The sequence below is a fragment of the Malus domestica genome, chromosome 07, assembly GCF_042453785.1.
Source record: "Malus domestica chromosome 07, GDT2T_hap1".
NCBI lineage: Eukaryota > Viridiplantae > Streptophyta > Magnoliopsida > Rosales > Rosaceae > Malus > Malus domestica.
In genome coordinates this window covers 20,587,952-20,612,833 of record NC_091667.1, presented here as the reverse complement: position 1 = coordinate 20,612,833, position 24,882 = coordinate 20,587,952, and the positions used below count along the sequence as shown (strand labels likewise).

The 24,882-nt window shown below is 36.5% G+C and overlaps 1 protein-coding gene and 1 long non-coding RNA gene across 2 annotated transcripts; one reads left to right on the top strand and one right to left on the bottom strand.

Moving 5' to 3' along the window:
* Positions 1–18,439: 18,439 nt before the first annotated feature.
* Positions 18,440–19,501, top strand: LOC139197860 (uncharacterized). Its single transcript, XR_011583234.1, has 4 exons — positions 18,440–18,985; positions 19,073–19,203; positions 19,271–19,346; positions 19,430–19,501. It is a non-coding gene; the product is annotated as an uncharacterized lncRNA (long non-coding RNA).
* A 3,467-nt stretch (positions 19,502–22,968) lies between these two features.
* Positions 22,969–24,498, bottom strand: LOC114825867 (proliferating cell nuclear antigen-like). Its single transcript, XM_029104897.2, has 3 exons — positions 24,137–24,498; positions 23,584–23,654; positions 22,969–23,330 (listed from the first exon to the last, which is right to left on the bottom strand). The coding sequence occupies exons 1-3, from the start codon at positions 24,300–24,302 to the stop codon at positions 23,133–23,135; spliced, it is 435 nt and encodes a 144-aa protein (XP_028960730.2). The 5' UTR covers positions 24,303–24,498; the 3' UTR covers positions 22,969–23,132.
* Positions 24,499–24,882: the final 384 nt, after the last annotated feature.

Sequence of the window (24,882 nt, the reverse complement as noted above, 5' to 3'; positions counted from 1 at the left end):
TCAAATCACTTAGGCAAGCACCATCTGAACTACACACGATGTAATTCCTATCCCCGGGATATGTAGGTCGTTCATTCTGGACTCAATCCCACACCGATGTCCACGCAAAACAAGTCCAGGGAGAACTCATCTACTTAACACCCAGCACCATAGGCTATTGATAAAAAATAATCCTTAATGTAATATTTATATTATATTATCTTTTCTTAGACCAGTAATTTGATTCTCCTTTCCGAAGATATGTAGGCAGTCCTTCCCAGATTCAATCACACCCCTTGTTAACAACCCCATTTCCTTTTTCAATAAAGAAATTTTGAAGTTTGTTTATCTTATGATCAATGTCTGTGTTTTCTTTATTTTTTCAGTGATGCAGGGAATACCTCAATCGCTTGAGCAAAGCACAACTTTGAAACTTCACATGACTGCAGGTCTAAAAAGTTAAAGTAACACTATCAGATGAGTCTCTTTTAGCCCACTATGTAGTGTTCGGTTAGCAGCTTGAGAGACTCGAGCCGTAATAAGCGCATTGGTGGGCTACGGGCACAGCCACATCAAGTCATGGATATACACACACTACAAGTTCTTGAACTGTATATCCGATTGGCTTTATGTGAGGGTGGCATTGATCAGGCGATGGAGAATGATTGATGGGTAAATTGTAAGATTCCACATATGAATAATATTGTAATATCTACCGTTTTGAGTGTTTTGGTCTCTCCATTTGTCTTTAATTTTCTAACTAATATATGTTCTAGTTTTTCTAAATCTTTTTAGCTCGTGCATCAATCTTTGGTATGCGATGCTCCCCTTCAGTAGGAGAAGAAAGAAATTGAATAGTGCAATTTGTACTTTGTTTTTGCAATGAGTTATTTACATTATCTTTGATTTGTTAGGTCCTTTTATCCCCTTAAGTGTATCATTTTATGGTTTTCAATTAACTTCCTTGAGAAATTCAAAAGAAGTTATAATCAAAGTACAGAGAAATGAAGACAGAATTCAACCAAGATCATAAACGTTAAAATCGAGAGCGTGTGGTGGAATCGGTCTTCCCATGCTTTTATTGACAAAAACCTTAATGTTTACTCCTATTTAATAGTTAGATTCTTCATGTGAAGCTGCATTTTTCACAAAGGATTATGATGAACATGATCAGAGCAAAATGACTTCACATTTTATGATCTTTCAACATTCATGTCAATTGTCAAAACAAGTACAACATACAAAAAGCAGCAAGTCAACTTATAAAAAAATCAACGAAATGCCATTAGATACCTATGAATGTCTAGGATCGGTCATTATGTTTGACAAGATCGATTATATTAAAATTTTATAACATTCAAACCAAGTTGTGGCTTTCAAAACCACAATAAAGGAACGATATACTTCACACTCGGTTAAAAACTGCACACTTGTCAACATTTTAGGATTTAAGTATTCTATGGCTAGTAACTTAGTATAACATTTGAAAGTGTTTCGGCATTCATACGCCACCCTAAAGTTTATCACAATCTATTCAAAACTAGTGAGTATGAACCAAAGTCAATGAGAATAACTCCATCTTCTGGGAGACTTGTAAATGCCATTTCGCTACTTGTTGGTATAGTGAAATGAAGTTGATTAACACGTTCTCATAAGCATTAAGAAAATAAAAAAGAGGGCATGTTTTGAATCTCAATCAGTAAAATTCAGCAAGCAATTAAACAACGACATAGTACATGTCCTCCCGAAACAGATTATATTCCCGATGACACCTCCAAATATGCCTAAAGGTATCCCAACGATCACATCATATTCATGTTGGAACTCAGGTCCGATCATCCGACCACGTTCGATTGTAAACAAGTCCATTTGCTCTACTTCAAACTTCTCAATTCCTAGCATATTCGAAACCAAACATAGGAAAACAAAAAACCGAAATCAGAAAGCGAAATTGCAAATAACTTGTCAAATTTAAATAGAGTATTGAATTTCAAGGTTTGTATATTGATCATAAAGTTTACAAGAGAGAGAGAACAAAGCTCTTATAAAGAGCCGAAGAATAGATTACAAAAATAGTGGACATCAACCACTACCTACCACATGGTTTCTGCCCTAAGAAACCGGACACAACAAGGGCTAAACAAATAATAATATACAAGTAAGGAAATCCTAGATTTTAGGGAGAAACATTGACAAAAAGAGAAGTATGGTTGGACAAGAAGTGAGATGACAAGTTGGAAGGTTGTAGCCATCATTTTAACCCATAACTTAGCTATAGTGATAATTACAACCCATACTTGTGATTTTGATCTATTTCAACACTCAACCTCAAGGTTGGATCGAGGAGATTGATTGATCCAAGCTTGGACAAAAGACATTGAAACATGGCAGTCGCTAATGGCTTGGTGAAAAGATCAGTAAATTGACGAGAACTCAGGGTGTAATGAGTTTGTATGATCTTTGATTGAACCTTTTCATGGATGTAATGGCGTCAACCTCGATATGCTTGGTCCTCTCATGGAAAACAGGATTAGAAGCTATATGCATGGCTGCTTGGTTATCACACATGAGAGTCATTGGTTGAGAGCTAAGAAACCCTAAATCAGAAAGAAGGCTCTTGAGCCAGATTAAGTCACAAACAGTAGTTGCCATAGCCCTATACTCGTCCTCAGCACTGGATTGAGCAATCACACTTTGCTTCTTGCTTTTCCAACTTACCAAATTACCTCAAACAAAAATATAAAAACCAGTAGTTGACTTGTTATCCAAGGAGTTACCTGCCCAGTCCACATCAGTGTAACCAATGATGTGAGTGTGAGCATTGTTTTGCATCAAAAGACCACATCCCATAGAACCTTTCAAGTACCGCAATATTCTCTTAACAACTTGCAAATGATCCATTGTTGGAGAATGCATAAATTGACTCACAAGACTGACAACAAAGGCAATGTCCGACCATGTTATTGTAAGATAAATAAGTCTCCCAACTAACCTTTGGTAGTAACTGATATAAGTGAGTGTTTCTCTATCCATGGTCATTTTGTGTTTGCAGTTAAGGGTTGTAGAGGTCATCCATGGTCATTTTTGACATCCATTTGATATAGAGGTCATGCATGGTTAATTGCAACAGATAACAACACTCGAATTGTGTTCATCTTAGCTACAGAAGCAAAAGTCTCCTTCTTAGCTACAAGAGCAAAAGTCTCCTTGTAATATATCCTAAAAGTTTGAGTAAAACCATGAGCTACCAGTCTAGCCTTGTCTTTTTCCAAGGTGCCATCAGAGTGGAACTTGGTTTTGTACACCCATCTACTTCTCACTGCCTTTTTTCCCGGTGGTAGCTTGATAACACTCAAAGTCTTATTGTCATCCAAGGCTTTCAACTCTTCCTTCATAGCTTTCTTCCACTCATCTTATTGCATTGCCTCCTGAAAACTTCTTGGTTCAAAAGCATTTGATATGGAATTGAGAAAAGCTGCATGCTTTAGTGTCACCCTTTGGTATGAAAGGTACTCAGCAACAGGATACCTTGCATTGTAAGTCACATAGTCCAGCAGCCTTGAAGGATGGTGACGATCATGAGAAGGGTTTTTTCTTACTTGAGGCAAGACAAGTGATGGTTATGGTTTCTCAAGATATGAGTGAGATATAGGTGACTGAATTGATGGTTCTAGCAATGTTTCCTCTTCATGACTTAGAGAATTCTCAATTTCTCTGTCAGTGGATATGGATATATTTTCCTCACTGGTTGTTGGACTTGGTAAAGGGAAGATTTCGAAGGCATTCTCCCCTTGACTTGAACCTTCCACTGATTGTTTAAAGAAAGGTGTGGTTTCATCAAACTTTACTTCCCTTAAGACAATGATTTTCCTTGAAGAAGGATTGTAACACTTGTAACCTTTTTGTGTTGAAGAATATCCCAAGAAAACACATTTCCTAGCTTTTGGATCAAGCTTGTCACGGTGTATTAAAGCAACATGAACATAACAAGTACAAAAAAAAAATTTCAAATGAGACAAGTCAATCTTTCTTCCTTTCATGACTTCGTAGGGTGATTTTTGATCCAACACCCTACTAGGCAGTCTATTGATCAAATAGGTAGCAGAAAGCATCATTTGAGACCAAAACTTCTTGGGAACATTCATATGTATCATTAAGGCTATAGTTTTCTCAAGCAAATCCCTAGTTTACCTCTCGGCCACTCCATTTTGTTGAGGAGTGCTAACACAACTTGTTGATGAAATATCCCAAGGGAAAGTATTGAGACATGTTATTTGACATGTTCTCAGTGCCATTGTCAGACCTTAAGGTGTGAATATGACAACCAAAATAAGTTGTTACAAGTTTATGAAAATCTTTAAACACATTCATGACTTCACTCTTGCACTTTAAAAGGTATAACCAAGTAATCCTTGAATAGTCATCCACAAATGTTACAAAGTATTTATAACCATCAAAAGATTCAATTGTAGGTCCCCAGATATCTGAATGAACAAGTTCAAACAATTTACTAGCTCTAGACACTGAGGAATTGAAAGGTAACCTAGTAGATTTGGAGAAGTGACAAGTATCACACTCTAAACTACTGTTACACATTATGGGAAACAAAATGGGCAAAACATGGTTTGAAGGATGAGCCAGATGATGATGCCAAAGTAGTTGTTCCTGAGAAGGGCTTGAGCTGACTTGAAGACTCTTAGGTTTTGGAAAATCCTTTGAAAGATAATACAATCCATTTAGGAAGAAACCCTTACCAATCTTCCTCTTGGTGACTATATCCTGAAAGATGACCTGATTAGAAGAAAAAACAACATGACAATTTAGTTGTCTTGTGATTTTTCCTACTGATAAAAGGTGAAATGGAAAGGAAGGAACATACAAGGTTGTTGACAATTTCATTTGTTCAAAGTCTTATAAATGTGAAGATTTGTTTGTCATATGGTATGTGGCTCCTGAGTCTATTATCTAATAATCATGCACATGACTAGTATTTAAAGTAGTGGAGAAAGCTTTCAATATACCTAGAATCTGTTTACTTGTGCCTGCATGATCAGAATCAGCAAGGAACCCATCAAATTTGCTCAGCAAGGCAGTAGGGTTTTCAATTTCAGTTCCAGTTGTGTTCTCTAAATCTCATTCTTTGTCTTCCTTGCAAATAGATAACAAACTCGTTGATCAAGTTCATTGGATTGGAAGTGAAGTTAAGCAAACTTTCACTTGAGGAATGAGGAACAGCTGAAGCTGCATGATTAGCTTTGTACAAGGGTGGTTGTGAGTTTCTCTGGAACCCCTTATTCTTCTGGAAGTTTGGCTTGAGCTCAGGATGTAGAATCCAACATTTGTCAATGGTGTGTCTACCATAGTTGCATTGTTTGCACTTTAGGTCAAACCTTCTACCCTTGTCTCTTTTATCATCCGAGAACTTGTGGTTTGAAAAATATGCCCTAGACTCAGGCAAGCTATTTGTGGTTTCAAGATTCATCACTTTCCTTCAAGTTTCTTCACATTGAATAATGGCACATACACTTGAGAAGGAATGTAACTCACTGTTCATCAGAATGTGACTACGTAGATCTTCATAGATCTTCATAATGGAGATCTTCAGATGTGCCGATTTGTAGATGCTTGTTAGCGAGGAAGATGAAGATGTCACAAGTTTTTTTTCTCTTAATTTTTAGAGATATAATTAAGCTAAATATATAATGGGATATCTGCATCCCCATATGAGGGGGATGCAATTATCCTTAGCAAAGACTCATCTAGTTACGCCTTTTGATGCTTTCAACATACTTCTCGTATGTTGGTGATTAGAGTTTCACCCTGCGCAAATCCTTTATGGCATGTTTAGTTATCAGAATTGGTTATGCAAAACATGACATGGGTTATCATTCGTTCCTAATTTGTCATGAATTTATTTACCCCCAAAGTATGAAAAAGTATGTGAATCTCACGTTTTGCTATGTCATACCTGATTTTAACGAGGTATCTCTACCAAGGAAGCAGTTGTTTATCTCTTACATGAACAACTAGGTATCATTCTCATGCCTGAAAAGGTAAGTAAACACGAGAAACTCCGAATGAGATTGCAACTTCCGAAGCCTTTTTACAGGGTGGTGATTTTAACACCCTTTTTGGCTTCTCAAACACTAAGCCAGTTTGATTGAATAAATTAGGCAAAGACAACAGACATAATTAAACAGGAGTATGTGTTTATCATTCCTTGTTATAACCTTAGTTATTTCGAAGTTTGGAATTTCAAGCTTAATTCTTAACTTAGATGCTGGCCACTTGTGTTGTGTGAAGTCAAGTCACAAACATTGTGTTCGCTTTTACCTGTTTCTTCTACACATCTAGTGGTAATGATATTGACTGAGAAGCTAGGTGCTAGTCCGATTGGTATGCGTTTAGCCGAATTTTCTGCTTCCTTTGCCTTGTTTCTTACGCCTTGTGTGAACGACTATTTCATGCTTATGTTGTCATCCAATCTTCTTCCAAGTTAAATTTCATTAACAAACCCTAAATAGTTGTGCTTCTTCAATCTTCGATTTATTCGCTGTCCTTACGCTGGTTTCACAGAGGCTAGTACTTGTTAATTAAGATGCAAGGTGACGGAAGATGGTTAAAACTGTTTTATGCTTTAATTGTAGTGCTAATTGTGATACTTGAAGCTCTTGCATGCTTTAAATGGACGGCATCTCGTGTTCATTTAACTCCTCTTTAGTTTTAGTTCAGAGGATCCATATCCCTGCCTAATTATGTAAACTATGACCGATATCATCACGAGACTGCTACTAGGGGTTTCTCAAGATGTGTAACGTATGTTTGTGAAGGTAATTGAAGGATCTTATGCTGAGTTGAATCTTAAAAAAAACTTGTGCTATGGATTTGTGATGATCCTTTGATTCTTCCAATGCTAAATTTCAACAAATCTTCTCATGCATCAATTTCCCTAATAAGTATATCGTGATACGTTTAAGATACTGTCACCCTAGCTAGTGTCCAGTTGTATGTAAGTTTCTCTTCTAGCAGTTGGTTTAGGTCACCACCTTAAAATCTCATTATCGAACTTTTTTTCTCGTAGTGATATATAACCTTGGACAACAAGCCTTAGCACAATGGAAATGTTGCTTCTTTGTGACCAAAAGGTCACTGGTTCAAGTTGTGGAAACAACCTCTTTGCAAACAAGACAAACAAGAGTAAGACTATGTACAATAAACATTCCTCTTCTGACCCTCGCAAAGCAGGGAGCCTTGTTAACTTGGGGTCGCCCTTTAGTGATATATAACCTTGGCCTTGGAGTTATAGTATGCTCAACTCATAGTTTAATCCTTCATTTTCTCATGCAATCTTCACACACCATCACTTTACCTTTCAAACTGAAATATTTGATTTTTCCAATCCCAATTCACTGTTTAGTTCCTTGAATTGTCTCCAAAATCTCGAAAAACATCAAAGGCAAATTTCATTAATTAGATCAAACACCTGAACAATTAACAGGGTTTCACAAAATGTATCCGATAATGGTTGAATTATGTGTCTTCTTCTTTCTGTAGCTTGATTATTAACTTTGTTGCAAGTTGCATACGATTCGAATGCTAGAAGAAAAGTTATTGGGAGTGAAAGCTAGGGTACCAAGTACTAAATTGGTCCACTAATTTTGGGGATCGGGATCCTCTCTTGAGCTAAGGGTGAGGATGCCCCTGACTAAACTCATCGGGCCGATGAAATTTTATCCAACGGTTACAAATAGAGGGCCCGTCTAAAAGTTATAATAATTGTAACCATTGGATAAAATTTCAATGGCCTGATGGACTTGGTCAGGAGGATCCTCGCCCTTAGCTCAGGAGAGATCCGGATCCTAATTTTGGCTAGGCCTGGCAAACGGGTCGTGTCTGTCGTGTTCGTGTTGTTTTCGTGTAACACCTGTTATCTTAACGAGTCGTGTCGTGTCACACCCGTTATCTTAACGGGTCCTTAACAGGTCGGGTCACTTTACCCAATAAGTAAAGTGACCCGACCCATTATGACCCGTTAAGAAAAATATTTTTTTTCTTAAATTTGCACATACCACACATTGCCACATAAATATTACTTCAAAACATTAAAACACATTTGTCGTTTAAGTACTACATTTACACTCGAAAATAAGAGTCTAATAAAAAAATAATACATACACTACTAATCTATTACAAATATGAAATGTGCAAGGATATACAAAATGAAAGAGTTTTTGTTTTCAAGGTTGTGAAGTCTTTCTCAAAAGTTTAAACCTCAATTTACAAAATCCTCGATTTACATCGATCATCATGAAATTGTATTGGAACTTTGGCTTGATCTATTGCCTTCAAGAGTTATTTTGATGATGTTTTCAGTAAGGTTTTCCACATCATAACTCTCTTCTGCATAAACTAAGTATAGAAAAACCAAACATTAAAAATCATTCAAATTATGAGAAGTTTACCAAAATAATTATGAAAAGAAATAAACCTATAGCACTATATCATATAAAAATATATTACCTCATTTTCTAAATAGCCAATCTCATGTGCACAACAAAGCTTGAACTGTTTCTGGTAACAATGAACTACTATACTGATCTAGTACTCTACCCCTAATAATAAATGCAGATTCTGATGCAACAGTTGAAATGAGGATTGTTAACACATCTCGTGCTAACTGAGAAAGTATCAGATAATGAAAATGCTCCATTTGCCACCAAGAAAGAACATCTATGTCTACTTTTCTATCTATTCTTTTATCCTCCAAATACTTCTGCAATTCATTTTTTTCAATCGAACTTGAACCATTGTAATTATTATCAAAATCCTACAACATAAAAAATCATGCATCATGTCAATTTCAAATATAATATCAACACTTTTTATAGTACTAATACTACAATCTACAAATATATAAAGTAAATAAAAACAAACTTAGGTTACCTCAAAGAGAACATCTACAGATTATGTTTGATGAATAGGCACTGAATTCACTGCAGTATTTGAATTATCAAGATGCAGAAGTTTTTCCAAGTACACACCAAAAAGATCATTCAATGGTCATCAATTTTTTTTAAATTTAATTATATATATATAATTATGAAATGGACGACTGAGATTAAATCTTAGCCGATCCAATGATCATCAATTTTTTAAATTTAATTTAATATATATATATATATATATAATTATATTATATAATTATTATAGTTTTTAGGGGTATAAAATTGTTAAATTAATATATATAATTATTATAGTTTATTCATACTTTTATTAAGTATAACATAAATTTTGTGATATCCACTAGTGTAAATATCTTAAATTGAAGATCGAATTCATTCTTTGTATTCATATAGGGTCAAGGAGTGTAGTTGTAAAAAATCATCAAAATCGGAGTTAAAATAACCGTTAAATCGTGATTTTTCGTTTTATAACCGTCGAAATTTTTTGTCCCTTTACTTGATCTCTGAATGTTTGTTTTTTGCAATTTTTGGCATATGCGATCTCGAAGTATATACAAACATGTTTGACGGTTGGATCGTTAAAACTAGTTTCGTAGAATGCATGTATCTCATCAAAACAATAGATTCACTATCACTTAAAAGTTTATTCACACTTTCATTAAGTATAACATAATATTTTGTGATATCCACTAGTGTAAATATCTTAAATTGAAGATCAAATTCAATCATTGTATTCATGTAGGGTCAAGGAATGTAGCTGCAAAAAATCATCAAAATCGGAGTTAAAATGAACATTAAATAGTGATTTTTCTTCTTATAACCGTCGAAAAGTTTTGTCCCGTTACTTGATCTCTGAATGTTTGTTTTTTGCAATTTTTGGCGTATGCGATCTCGAAGTATATACAAACATGTTTGACGGTTGGATCATTGAAACTAATTTCGTTGAATGAGTATCCCATCAAAACAATAGATTCACTAATAATTAAGAGTTTATTCATACTTTCATTAAGTATAACATAAGATTTTGTGGTATCCACTAGGTGTAAATATTTTAAATTGAAGATCGAATTCATTCATTGTATTCATATAGGGTCAAGGAGTGTAGCTGTTAAAAATCATCAAAATCGGAGTTAAAATAACCGTTAAATCGTGATTTTTTGTTTATAACCGTTGGAAAAATTTTGTCCCGTTACTTGATCTCTGAATGTTTGTTTTTTGCAATTTTTAGTGTATGCGATCTCGAAGTATATACAAACATGTTTGACGGTTGGATCATTGAAACTAGTTTCGTAGAATGAGTATCCCATCAAAACAATAGATTTACTAATACTTAAGAGTTTATTCATACTTTCATTACGTATAACATAAGATTTTGTGGTATCCACTAGTGTAAATATTTTAAATTGAAGATCGAATTTATTCATTGTATTCATATAGGATTAAGGAGTGTAGCTATAAAAAATAATCAAAATCGGAGTTAAAATAACCGTTAAATCGTGATTTTTCGTTTTATAACCATCGAAAAGTTTTGTTTGGTTACTTGATATCTGAATGTTTATTTTTTGCTGATACGATCTAGAAGCATATACAAACAAGTTTGACGGTTGGATCGTTGAAATTAGTTTCATATAATTCGTATCTCATCAAGTTCAATGATATATATATATATATATATATATATATATATATTTATTTATTTATTTATTAAGTAGATTTAAATCTATTTATTTTGTACGTGTAATTGACCAGTACACGGAGTAGTACATCACGTATCATTATAAAAAATAGTGGGATATGTGTGATAAAAAGTTAATTACTTAAAAAAAAAAATTTCTCACCACTTTTATTAATTTTCATTTTTCCGTCTCTTTTTGTTTCATTTTTAGCTTTTCTTATAATTTTCATTTTCCCTTCCTTCTTTTTCTTCAAAGGGCGGCAACCTACCCATCTTTCCCTCTCTTTTTTGTTTCCTTTTCAGCTTTTCTTATAATTTTCATTTTCCCTCCCTTTTTCTTCAAAGGGTGCGGCAGGAATGGAATGGAATAATGGAATCAATGGATGCATATTAATTAATAATTATTATAGTTTTTATAAAATTTAATACATATATATATATAATTATTATAGTTAATATTTTGGGGGTATATGTCACATCCCGCCCCGGGTCCACCACATCTCAGGTCCGTTCCACCACCGTAGCACGATATTGCCCGCTTTGGGCTTACCATTCCCTCACGGTTTTTATTTTTGTGAACTCACGAGTAACTTCCCAGTGGGTCACCCATTCTGAGAGTGCTTTGGCCTCCGTCTCGCTTAACTTCGGAGTCCCTACGAAACCCGAAGCCAGTGAGCTCCCAAAAGGCCTCGTGAGAGGTAGGGATAAGAATATACATTTAAGGATCACTCCCCTGGGCGATGTGGGATGTTACAATCCACCTCCCTTAAGGATCCGACACCCTCGTCGGCACACTTCCGATCAAGGATTGGTTCTAATACCATTTGTCACATCTCAGTCCGGGTCCACCACATCCCAGGCCCGTTCCACCACTGTAGCATGATATTGTCCGCTTTGGGCTTACCATTCCCTCACGGTTTTTGTTTTTGGGAACTCACGAGCAACTTCCCAGTGGGTCACCTATCTTGGGAGCGCTCTGGCCTCCTTCTCGCTTAACTTCGGAGTTCCTACGAAACCCGAAGCCAGTGAACTCCCAAAAAGCCTCGTGTTAGGTAGGGATGGGAATATACATTTAAGGATCACTCCCCTAGGCGATGTGGGATGTTACCGTATAATTATTATAATTATTATAGTATTTTTTTGGGTTATAAAATTATAAAATTAATATTCTGCTTATCGTGTATCGTGTTACCCATGTGTACATATACCCGAATCAACCCGTTATCTTAACAGGTACTTATCAGGTTACCCGATAACAAACCGATTCATTATCGTGTCGACTCGAACACCTGTTAATTTCATGTCGTGTCGTGTCGGGTTATCGGGTCGTGTCAGGAATTGCCAAGCCTAATTTTGGCAACGCAATGACTCCCTTATCTGGGGGAAGGACTTGGGGGCGTTTGTTTGCCCTCATTAGTTGTCACTGGACTAGACTGGACTAACTATTAGTCCGGTTTGGTGTTTGTTATCATGCGGGACTAGTCTTAATGAGACTAGCCCGGACTCGCCTACGCTAAAGGCTTCACTACGAGGTCTTACTGAGGCTCCCAAAAAACTACGGGATTGCTAGTCTCGTCTCCCTCTTCTGCAAGTAGTATCGCGCGAACCCGCTTGAGTAGCATTAGCCCTCCCTTCTTCACTGACCAAACCAGAAACGGCTGTCGCCGTACGTAAACCTAGCGCGCTTTCAGCATCTAGGTTGATGATTTAGGGTTTTTTTTTTATCATCTAGGTCGACCCGAACGACGAAAAAAAAGGGTTTCATGGTGATCCAAATTTTTCCGCTGACAGCAAGATTGAAAACTTTAGCATGGGTGCAGTGACTCTGAGTGATTTTTCTTGACCAACTTTGATTTTCCCAGAAAATACAGGTCCTAAATCTGAAGGAAAAAAAAAGAAAAAAGAAATACAAAGAGAGCGATGGGAGAGCAGACAGTAAACAGAGGTGAAACAAGAGAAAAAAAAGGATGGGAGGGAGACACTGGCAAAAAAAAAAAGTGGGGCAAAATAAGGTTACAGAGATTGGAGAAGGGGAAAAAGGGAAAAGGGATAGAGAAAAGGGAAATAGGAAGGAGAGGCGGAGGGACAAAAATGGGGTCAAAGGGAAATGGGGATGGAGAGGCGTAGGGACAAATAAGTTTGCAGAGATAGGAGAAGGGGAAAAAGGGAAAGGAAGATGGAGAAGATGATGATTCTAGAAGTAGAAAAAAAAACAAGATAGAGTAATAATAAAATATTAATTAATATTTATTAAATTAATATAAAATAATATAATATTGCGATCCAGTTTCTTAGTTCGACACTGCACCAAACGTTTCACTAAGTTAGTCCAGCTTAGTCTAGTCTACGATAGTCCAGTTTAGTCCCTGAAGCTAATCTAGTTTGAGACAGTCCGGTGCAACAAACACACCCTAGGAGTCTTACGTACACCCCTTCAAATATTATTGTGGTGTCCCTGATGAATAACACAATGCTGGAAAAGGATCCTGTGACCGTGATTGTTCATCGTATATCGTACATCGTGCGGTCAATTTTCGTTAAGTACTATTTATATTTAATTTTAAATTTTAAATTTTGAAATGATTTTTAATCGCACGATGTACAATGAATAGACACTATAACGAAATCTCCTGGATCCTCAAAAAAAGAATCCGACGATGATCATTTTCCCCCAATGCTACTTGATTTAGGCTTTTTACGTAGCATTACATGATTGATGTGAACGCTGCCACCTTTGGCATCTCCTTTTCAATTTACATAAATGATGTGCCACTGTAGTTATCACTATTCTTCTAAGTTTTGAGCAATAAAATAATGCCATGTTTAATTATATTAGTCAGTCAAGTTGATGCCTGGCCTTGTCTAATCTAATGTAATCTCTAGCAGTAGAAGCTCATGTCCCGTTATAACCTTCTTTTAAGCAGTGTCTTAAATGCCGATAATATCGGCGATATTTCGCCGATATTATCGATTTTTCGCGAGACCGATATTTTAATGGTTATCCAATTGGTTTTCGTCAAAATATTGCGATATTATCGATAATATCGCGATATTGTTGATATTATCACAAAATTTCAGAACTGTGCAAATCGGAGAAGAACGCCGGAGCTTCTACAGCTCCAGCCGACTGTAAAAGAGCCCCCTAGACTTTGATCTAGGTATGAAAATGAAATAGAAGACGGGAGGAACGTTTTTATAATGTCCGTTTGCCGTGAAACGGTCGGAGGTGTTCGGAAAGTTCGTCGACACCCACGGCCTCGCCGAAGATGGGTGTGCCTATTCCCGAGCCGATTTCATCCCAAAAACCTTGCAAAAACACTAGATAGAGCTTCAATTTCACATCTAAGCTTCGATCTAGAACAGAAAAAGAAAAACTCGAAGCTTACCTAACCGGAGAAATTGAAGAAACTCGCTGGAGCAGGTGCGATGGTGTGCGTGTGGGTCTCGGTGCAGAGAGAAAGGAGAGGGAGGAGCAGAAGGCCGTGGTGTGTGTGTGGGAGAAGGGAGAAGAGAGATCGAAAGATCCGTGTGTGTGTGTGGGAGTGGAGGATGGAGAGAAATTGAAGAAAATCGCCAGAGCAGGTGCGATGGTATGCGTGTGGGTCTCGGTGTAGAGAGAAAGGAGAGGTGTATGTGGGTCTCGGTGCAGAGAGAAAGGAGAGGCAGGAGCAGAAGGCCATGGTGTGTGTGAAGGGAAAATTAAGAGATTTCATGTGGGATTTCTAGTGACTAGCATGCATATACAATTCAAAATTTATATACGAAAGCAACGGAAGCATGTTATCAAATAATATCAAAGCTCTAGTTATGTAAATCCCCTTCAAGGTTCATAGGTTTATGTAAGATGCATCAAAAACAAATTTATATAAGGACAAAGTTTAGGAGTAGTTTTATACCTCTTGATCTAGATCTTAGACCAAGGATGAACCACCTCCAAGACCTTTTCTCCTTGAAGTCCTTGAGCCTAGCCTCCTTCCTTGCCTCCTCCACTTTGTTAGAATGAGTGCTCCTAGGTTCTCTTCAAGTTTCCAAAGTTGAAAACCTCTAAAGATCCTCACCCACTAGTGTAGTGAGAAGGATGAAGGAATAACCAAAAGGGTGAAAAGATGATTAGTTAAATCACCCTTAATGGTGGCCGGCTTTTGGTGTTGAAGAGAGTGATATTTTCTTTTTCTCTTTAGTTGTTTTGAACACCCAAAAACCCTAATGAAAAATATCTCTATAAAGTTCCTTTTATAGTAAAAAAGAAACAAGTCAACATTTGACCTTTCTCTCCCTCTTTCACTCTATATGGCCGGCCCCCTTAGTGTTGTTTGGGCTTTGGGCTTTTATTTATTTCAAGTCATCCAATGCTTGAATAAAAGCCCAATGGGCCCAATTAAACCCGAACGTTTCTTTAAGCCCAAAACGATCTTATATCGCTTTTATGATTTCTTTAGACTTTCTAATTAATCACAACACTTAATTAATCCAATTAATTATTTCCATCATCCATTAATTACTTACTACAAGAGTGTATTGGTGAACAATCGTTTTAGGTTCTAATTAGCAAGGCAGTGAGGTGATTGGCACCAATCCAATTGATTATAGTTAATCCAATCACTTAGTAAATTAAAACTTACTTTTAATTCACCTTCTTCTTTGACAATTACGTTTAATCATCTAGAAGAACTCACAAGCCATGAGTGACATCTAACCATATATCATGGCTACCCAAGCTAATGTAGAAGTTGTTCAGAGAACCTATTCAGTTGGAATTACAATGTAATTCGATCATTCTCTAAAACAATACTCTCAATCACATCACTAGGGTATGGATATATTATGTCAAACCCCTAATGTGATTATTCCTTCTTATATGATTCAATTGAGTCGTATAGGAACGCTTTCCTTTATTACGCTCGATACTTCGGCCGAAGATTCCCGAATCATATCTTAGAGTATTCATCCTCTCATAACGAGGATTAGAGATTCCTTGTTGAACATTCACTTGCCTTCATGACTAAGTGGCTTAACCCCAACTATGCCGTGGACACCCGCGGATGGAGTGACTTTGACATAATCAAAGATCAAGTACTTAACCACAAGACAACGATGATGCCTCAGGTCAAAGGACTACTTACACTATTCCAACCATTAGAGTTACTTGCTTAACATGTGAGTAGACCTCCATGCAAGTACTCTCGTTCGATTGTGTTCTGTGAACTCATTCCCTTAATGAGCACCTACATACTTGTCTTAGTATCACTACACGAATGGGATAAGACTTTCCATCCTTCTAATTGAAGCGGACATAGTATGTACCGGTCTATGCATTGTCAGTATCCCTCCGACAATCCTATGACCAGGAACCTTTTGGACATGATGGTTATGTGAAGAAGGTCTCTGTAGTCTAACATTATTAGATTACTTCTTCAATCGATTCATTGTCCATGGATTCACCATTTAGGACATATATCGTTTATAGAGATAGTCCTAAATAGTATCTTTGCCATTTGATGTATAAGAGTCATCTATACATCCATTTATTGTCCTGAAAGGTTTCTTCCAAAGATTGACTTTCAGGGCATATTTCCAACAGTGTGTGTGGGAGAAGGGAGAAGAAAGATCGAGAGATCTGTGTGTGTGTGTGTGTGGGAGTGGAGAATGGAGAGAATAGAGAAGGATCGAGAGAGAGAGACAGAGGTCTCTATGTGTCTGCGTGTGTGATGTTTGTGTGCGTGCGTTGTTGTGTGCGTGTGTGGTTGCGTGCATTGTGTGTGTGTGTGGGGTTCTTCCTGTCAGGACTCAGGACACACTCAGGAACTTCCGACAACCTTTACAATTATTTTGACAATTTCAGACCATGGACAAAAATAATGGTGATTTCTTTGAAAAGAATCTAAATAATTCAAAACGTAGACAACTTTTACAATTATAACTTGTACAATTTCATACCATGGATGGTGGTTTCATTCAAAACTGTGTGCCACTGTGATATTCTTTCAACATGTGGAGTACCAGAGCCATTCAGAGCATTTTCGTTTCTTCTTCTTCCCTTACCCCTTTCAAAGCCATTCCAGATCCATTCCAAAGCTTGAACACAAAGGGTTCCATATTTAAAGTAAGTTTACAAACTTATATTTATATTATTGTAATTTATGCAACAACAAAAAAATTTGTGTGGACTCGTATGTTAATTTTTTTAAGTAATTAATACTTGCATGTTAGTTTTTGTAAGTAATTAAGTAATGTTAACAATTACATGTTAATTTTTTTAAGTAATTAAGTAATGTTGTATAATTATTCCCTAGGATAATTTTAATATGTTTAATGTTATTTATTATTTTATTAATATTAGGTTTTATTATCAAATTGGATTATTATTCATTAATATTAGGTTTTTTTTTATTATCAAATTGGATTATTATTCATTAAATTGGATTATTCATTAAATTGGATTATTATTAAATTGGATTATTATCAAATTGGATTATTATTCATCACTATGTTTTATATTAGGATTATTTTTTTTATCAAATTGGATTATTATTCATTAATATTAGGTTTTATTATTCCATATTATTTTTATAATTACTTAAAGTTTTACAATCATTTTCTTTACTTCGTATTTAATTCTTCTGTAGAATAACTTTATTATTTAGGTTCTCTTAAATAACCGTCATCACTACTATATTTTTTGGCCAAAAAATAATTGTCTAATTTTCATGAAAAATAAATATAGGAACATTTAAGATGTCCAGTGGAGTTACTAAACGTGATCCAGCTTGGGAACATGGAAACCCAATAGACGGAAACAAACATGGCACAATTTGCAAATATTGTGGTCGGGTAATGAAGAGTGGCGGAGTGACACAACTTAAGTACCATCTTAGTGGATTAGATCCAGCAAAAAATGTCCAACGATGCGATAATGTCCCCCCAGAAGTGAAGGCATTCATCAACACATTATTAAAAAATAAAAAACAGCAGAAGGAAAATATAACACATGGAATGGAAAATATTCGAGCTGGGCTACGAGGAGAAGTCATTGGCCAAGTTGTTGACAATGATGATGATGACGATGAGGACGAAAGTGATGATGACATGGGACCTGAAGAACGACGTAGTTTGAAACAAGCATTACGTGCCTCCAAACAGTCAGTATGGGAAAGAGAACACCTTCATAAAATTCCTAATAGAGCACAAGGTTCCGGGACAAGTGGTGGTGCACAAATGAGATGGGGAGGCAGTCTTAGAGAATCACAACCAACACCACCAATAGCCCCAAGTTTATATAAGTCATCCAAAACACGTCAAAAGAGTGTTTGGAGTTATTTCACTGGAGGTAATGTGAAGGATGGAATGAGGCGTCTAATTAGCAAGTTCTTTATCTATGAAAATGTCCCTGCTGAGAAAGCATCATCACATCATTTCAAAAATATGGTAGTGGGATGTCAACAGGCCGGTGTTGGAGTACAACCTCCCACTCCCTATGAGATAAGAAACAAATATTTGGATATGGAGTATAAAGACATTGGCGAGTATGTTAACAAGTTGAGGTCAAAGTGGGAAACTAATGGTTGCACAATCATGTGTGACGGATGGACTGGGCCGACCAGATTGTCTATCATAAACTTCATGGTATACTCTAAGGGAAAGACAATTTTTTTTAAGTCTGTTGATGCTTCAGACCATATAAAGAACTACAAGTATATTTACAAATTATTGAGGGATGTAATTATGGAGATGGGAGAGCATAATGTTGTCCAAGTCGTGACCGACAACGGTTCTGCATTTGTCAAAGTTGGAAAAAAGTTAATGAAGCATCATAATGTGTTTTGGACATCATGTGCAGCACATTGTATTGATCTCATGTTTGAGGCAATGGGGAAGAGAGAGAATGTTGCTACTGTGGTAAAAAGAGCTAGAACGATCACAAATTATATTTACAATCACGGTTGGTTGTTGGCAAAGATGCGTGAATTTTGCAAATGAGAAATTATTCGTCCAGCTACCACTCGATTCGCCACCAACTATATTGCATTAGACAGCCTACTTAAGAAGAAAGCAGGGTTGAAGCAACTATTCACTAGTGACGATTGGGCCAACCACAATTTCAGCCGCTCAAATGCAGGTCGTATTGTGGAAAGTATAGTGCTTGATCATGCTTTTTGGACTCAATCAGAACATGTGTGCCAAGTGTTTGAACCTCTTTACAAAGTTTTACGGATCGTTGACACAGAAGTGTATCCTACTATGGGGGCAATATATGAGTTGATGCGTGTAGTGAAGGATGAATTGGAAAGAAAACATGGTGCAAGGTGGGTCATAAAGATAATTGAAGACCGATGGTATAAAACATTATACCACGATTTGCATGCAGCAGGTATTAAATTATGTCATAATTTGCAATTCATTTCTTTAGTTGCATAAGTATTATTTCTCTTATTAGAGTATGTGTTTCTTTGAACAGCATATTATTTGAATCCTTGATACCAATACAGACCCGGTGTTGGAGATGATGGTACCCTTATACGTGTTGTACATAATGTATACTCTAAATTAGACCCTGCATCACCAGCAGTTGGCCAATTTGGAAATGAGGTACACAATTACTTAAATTATAATAATTACTTTGTTGGATTAAACTAACACGATTTATTGAATTCAGCTAACATGGTTTAAAGATGCAAGAAGAACTTTTGGAGAACCAACATCAGTTGCTGCTCGAACAAAAATGTCTCCTAGTGAGTGTAAACATATTTCACGATACGTTTATAATAGAATTTGTTGGAGTTATTAGGCTTATCAACATTGTTTTTCATTGTAGCTGAATGGTGGATCATGTATGGGACCGATGCACCAACTATGAGAAAGTTAGCAATCAAAGTATTATCACAAACAACTTCCTCATCTGCTTGTGAAAGAATTGGAGCACATTTGCACTCATACACACAAAGCAAAGAAATAGGTTGGCTCATAGTAGGTTGGAAAAATTAGTTTATTGCTACTACAACATGAAGCTTCAAATTCGAGATAAGGAAGTAGAAATAGATCATGTCGACCGTGGTGACGCATTAGATGTGTTTGATATTGTTGCTGAAGATGATGATACAGAGGGTAACCAACTTTATCAATGGATTAGACCTCTTCATTTAGATGATGATGAAGGCAACCCAGCTCCCAGAGTTGCTGAAGAAGCACGTAATGAAGGGATAAATGTAGAAAGAGTATTAGTGGATGAGGTGGGATCTAGCAGCGCTGACTTTTTGGAAGAACTTTTGCGCCCAAGACCAAGAAACACTGGAATTCCACCTTCTTCCAATTCTACACAACCACAACATTGTGCTGATACTAATGATAGCTCTAGTACAAGATCAGGAGGAGACTCACCTACCACCGGAGGTGGGAATGATGAAGGATATAGTAGAGCTGGAGGTAGTGGTGGTGGATATGGAAACTATGTTGAACCACCTCCCGGATTTATGAGCCCCTTCACTGGTGAGGCAAACTTCACGCATGCAACACAGGATGAGGACCATGGCAGTAGGCGGGCAGGACCAGGAATTGGTGCCATAGGGAAGGACTATACTCGTAGAGAAAGAGGCAAGGGGATTTTGTCAAGTCAAGAAGATGACTCGTTATCTATAACTTCGGACTCTGTTGGATTGGGAAGTAGTAACTATGGTTATACTCATAACCAACCATTTCCCTACCCTTCATATCCGATTCCTGTTGGGATGGAATCGAGTGACTAATGGAAACAATCCGAGACTCAATCTTCAAATGATTTTGCTTATGGACAAGGTCAACCAATCTTTGATCCATATGGGTGGCATGTTAACAATTAAATGCAAAACTATTTTGGGGATTTATCATTTGATAACTACTCTTCACAATACACTCACTCTACACATAGAGATGATGAAGATAGTGAAAAATTTGAACCTCATAGGAACTTTATGTGGTACTAAGTCACTCATGTATCTTACCATGCAATGTATAAAGTGTAAAAGATTGTACTAATTCATTATATATAAATTATTATGGTGTGTTTAAACTTCTTTCATTAATTACTACATATTTTCTACACTCACAATGTTTGCCAGCTCGCTATATAATCAACTTGACAATGTTAAATCCATCATGCAATGCATTTCCTTCCATTTTTTTGTGATAAACTAATAGATAATTGACTAAATAAACATCCTGCAAAGTTTCAATAAAAATTTCCAAGTTTTTCTTACAATTTCCGTGGTTTCCATATTATTTTTATCGATATCGATATTATCCCGATATCGATATTTCCGTGTTTTCGGATTACCGATATTTCCGATATTATCGATATTTAATACCTTGCTTTTAAGCGATTTTCATTTACTATTTTTAATCTCTTATATTTATTTAATTTTGACTATTGATTTCATTTGATTCAATCTAAGATCATAAATAAAAGGGTATGATAAGTGTGTGAAAAGCTATAATTAAAGTAATTTTATGTAATTTATCCTTAAAGAAATATGTGAAAAGCTAATTAAAAAAAGTATGTGAAAAATCACTTTTTTTGTATGTGCGTGGATTTGTTTAATTCTTTCCTAACATGTCATGGTTTGGAATAATATTTTTGCCTTGTGGTAATGTGCACTGTATAATAGACTTAGCACACTTCCTCACTTCATTAGTATAGATGATATCATTTGTTAAAAAAAAAAAAAAACAAAAGCTCAACATTGTTGCACTGTAGTTATCACCACTACAAAAAATTTGGGTGGATCGAAGTACTGGATACTCCATGAGTTTTAACCATTAGATCTTAATTTTTACATTTTTGAACAAAAATGTAACGGTTAAAACACCAAAAACATTGGATACTCCGGAGCACCTAAGGAAGTCCCGTTACCACGACCTTTATGAATGAGTCAATTAATAAGTTAAGTCAATACCTAACTGCTTGAACTGTCTTTGTCTAATGACTTATTTACTCTAACACCCCCTAAAACTCAACTATCCTTTCACTCTGCCTTGAAATTCAAAAGTCATTCAACTCCTTGAGTGTCTACTATAAGTCTCACTATTCCCTATGCCATTAAATTTCATTAAAATTTCCATTAATGTGCTAACATGGCATCCATTTGAGGACCACACATTCAGTGAAATTTGTTGATGCACATAATCAAGTGGACCTTAAGTCAACGTAATGTTTGGTGAAGTGACCTATGCGGGGGTGCTCAGGTCGTTAAGTTATGTTGATAATATAAAGAGATAAGGATAGAGAAGTAGGCACGAGATGAACGTGGTTCGTCCTAATTTGGGTTATGTCCATGAGGTTAAAGAAGTTCTCATTAATAACTTAATGTTTACATAATATGACGGTTTAAGCATAAGTAGAGGATTAAGCCTGGGTTAGGCATCCTAAGATCCAAAAGCCTTAATTGTATGAGATGAGTCTCCTTTTATAGGTGAGGAGAGTCTCCCATCCTTGTCTGGGGTCAATGTAGAACTCAAGGAACATTGTTTAGTGTTGCCACGTGTTCTTGAGCAAGTGACCTCCAAGTTGGAGGAATGGAGAGTTTTTAGTGGTTATAGTTGATCGGTACTCGGTGGTTTGGAGTTGATATAATATGGTACAAACGATGCTCCTCTAAGTTCCTAAGTGAGGAAGAACTCCTCAGTCGGGAACTTGCCAAATCCAAGTAAACAAGTGATCACGAAACTTCTGAGTGCTAATGCATAATGGCACATGGTGGTAGTCCCCTTTAAGTTTCCAACCGAAGAGGATTGCCGATGGAGGTGCCTTGATTTTTGTCCAATTGCCGAAGCTCCAAAGTTTCTTTTGTCTTCTTTTCCCCCCATTTATGTACTAGCCTCAGTAATGTCTGAAGGTTGTGAGGCCGCATAAATTGAAAAGCTTCCTGACTATTCCAATTCTCTCTACACTTTGCCGCAACCTCTCTCTCAATCTCTAAAATTCTTCAGTCAAATAGACCTAAAACAGTACTTTGCTTTTGCATTGATGTTATTTACATTATCTTTAGGTCCTTTTTGTCCCCTTTTACTAAGTGTATCACTTTATGGTTTTCAATAAATTTCCTTGAGAAATTTACAAGAAATTATTAATCAAAGTACAGCGATGAGATTCAGTGAAGTAACATCGAGAGCATGTGGTGGAATTGGTCTTTCCACACTTTTGTTGACAAGAACCTTAATGTTTACCCCTATTTAACAATTAGATTCTGCATGTGAAGCTGCATTTTTTCACAAAGGGTTATGATGAATAGGATCAGAGCACAATGACTTCACATTTTATCATCTTTCAACATTCATGTCAATTGTCAAAACAAGTACAACATGCAACTCAGTATATTTACGGTTGAGATCAAATCAGACCTCATTATCTTGACAACAGAGTAAAAGAATTTGAATCATTATATCTAATTTGAGTAAGACAGACATGAGGTTAATCAATTCTGCTCACTGTTGGTTTAATCAATTGTTCTCATCAGTCCTCAATTCACCATCACCACCTTCATGCTTCACCCAACGTAGAACATGAGGTTACCGAGTGATCCAACAGGGCAATTGAGCATGACAGATGAACCATTGGACTGGCCAAGCAACCACACCCTTTTTGACAGAAATGAAGAGCGCAGCATTGTGTTACTGTAATGGATATGGAACACCAAGGAAACTGGATTTTCACCCACAACACCCCCAATAATACACTCCTCCAGCTGCAAGAAATGAAAACAAAGATATGCTTATATATTTTGTGATCAGGAAATTGAGATTCTTGTGATTTTGTGGTTATTCGATCCTAACTGCAGCTTAGACACTATTTGTTGGAATTTCAATCACAGTTTGGCACGTTATAGAATAAAAGAACGGGTTTTTTTTCGGACGAAAACCAGAACATCAAAACAACATTGTGGTAAGCCTTATGCAGAGCATCAAACTCCGTAGTAACAAGCTTGGAATTACACGCACCTCTTTCCTGAGAACAATCTTTACATTTCCCACAGTGAACGTAACTTGAGTTTCTGTTACAAGTGCAGAAACTGAGATGACAAATACAAGTCGAGTTAGTGACATATGCAAGATGTTATTTGTGAGATAGTTGCTAAGAGCAGCAAGTCAACTTACCAAAAAACATCAACGAAATGCCGTTAGATGCCTAAGAATGCCTAGGATTGGTCATTACGTTCAACAAGATCGGTTCTATTAAAAGTTTATAACATTCAAACTAAGTTCTGCCTTTAGAAACCACAATAAGGGAACGATATAATGCACAACTGGTTAAAAACTGCAAACTTGTCAATATTTCCGGATTAAACTGTGGCTAGTAACTTACTGTAACATTCTGAAAGTGTCTGAAAATAAAACTCTTCTGGAAGACTTGTAAAGGCCGATTTTGATACTTGTCGGTAAATTAAATGAAGTTGATTAACATGTTCTCGTAAGAATTAAGGAAAAAAAAAGAGGGCATGTTCTGAATCTCAATCAGTAAAATTCAGCAAGCAATTAAACAATGATATAGTACCTGTCATCCCGAAACGGCTTAGATTCATGATGAGACTTCCAAATATGCCCGAAGGTATTCCAACGACCACATCATATTCATAGTGGAACTCAGGTGCGATCATCCGACCACGTTCGATTGTAAACAAGTCCATTTGCTGATCCCAAAACCTCTCAGTTCCTAGCATTTTCGAAACCGAACATAGGGAAATAAAAAACCGAAATCAGAAAGCGAAATTGCGGGTAACTTATCAAATTTAAATAGAATTTTCAAGAAAATAGGATTTCTGATGAACCCATCAACATGATTGATTCTTGAACAGTTGAATCCGAAAACTTTCAAAAACTTGCAGAAGAACTGTCAAATAATCAAAACCCAATTCTTGAAACCTTGGAAAAAAAGAAAAAAACGAATCAGAACTGAAGAAATCGAAACGGGTTAATTAAATTAATCTGTTACGTAGGCACTGACTGTTATTGACGAGCACAAATCTGATGCGACGAAGGTCTGCACTGCCATAGATGCCGAAAAAATCATCGTCGTCCTCATAAAGACTGAGATTGTTATAGAAGTCACGAAAGCTGAGGGCAAGCCAGAGGAGGCCTTCGGTGCAGTATAAGTCCTCCCCGATGAGAGGTTGCAATCGAAGGGATACGAGGAGGCTTGGGATTTGGAACATTGGGATGGGAAATGTGGTAGCTGCCAGAGTGACGTCGTCATTCGAGATGAACATCTCGCCGTTGAAGCAGCCTGTCATGATGAAGGCA

What these genes read in the sequence shown, in the direction of transcription:
- LOC114825867 (XM_029104897.2), bottom strand. Translation starts at nt 24,302, where the DNA reads ATGCTAGGAACTGAGAGGTTTTGGGATCAGCAAATGGACTTGTTTACA. An exon ending in AAGCCGTTTCGGGATGACAG is followed by an intron (nt 23,655 to 24,136) that starts GTACTATATCAT and finishes TTGTCATCTCAG; the next exon opens with TTTCTGCACTTGTAACAGAA. An exon ending in AGATTGTTCTCAGGAAAGAG is followed by an intron (nt 23,331 to 23,583) that starts GTGCGTGTAATT and finishes CATTTCTTGCAG; the next exon opens with CTGGAGGAGTGTATTATTGG.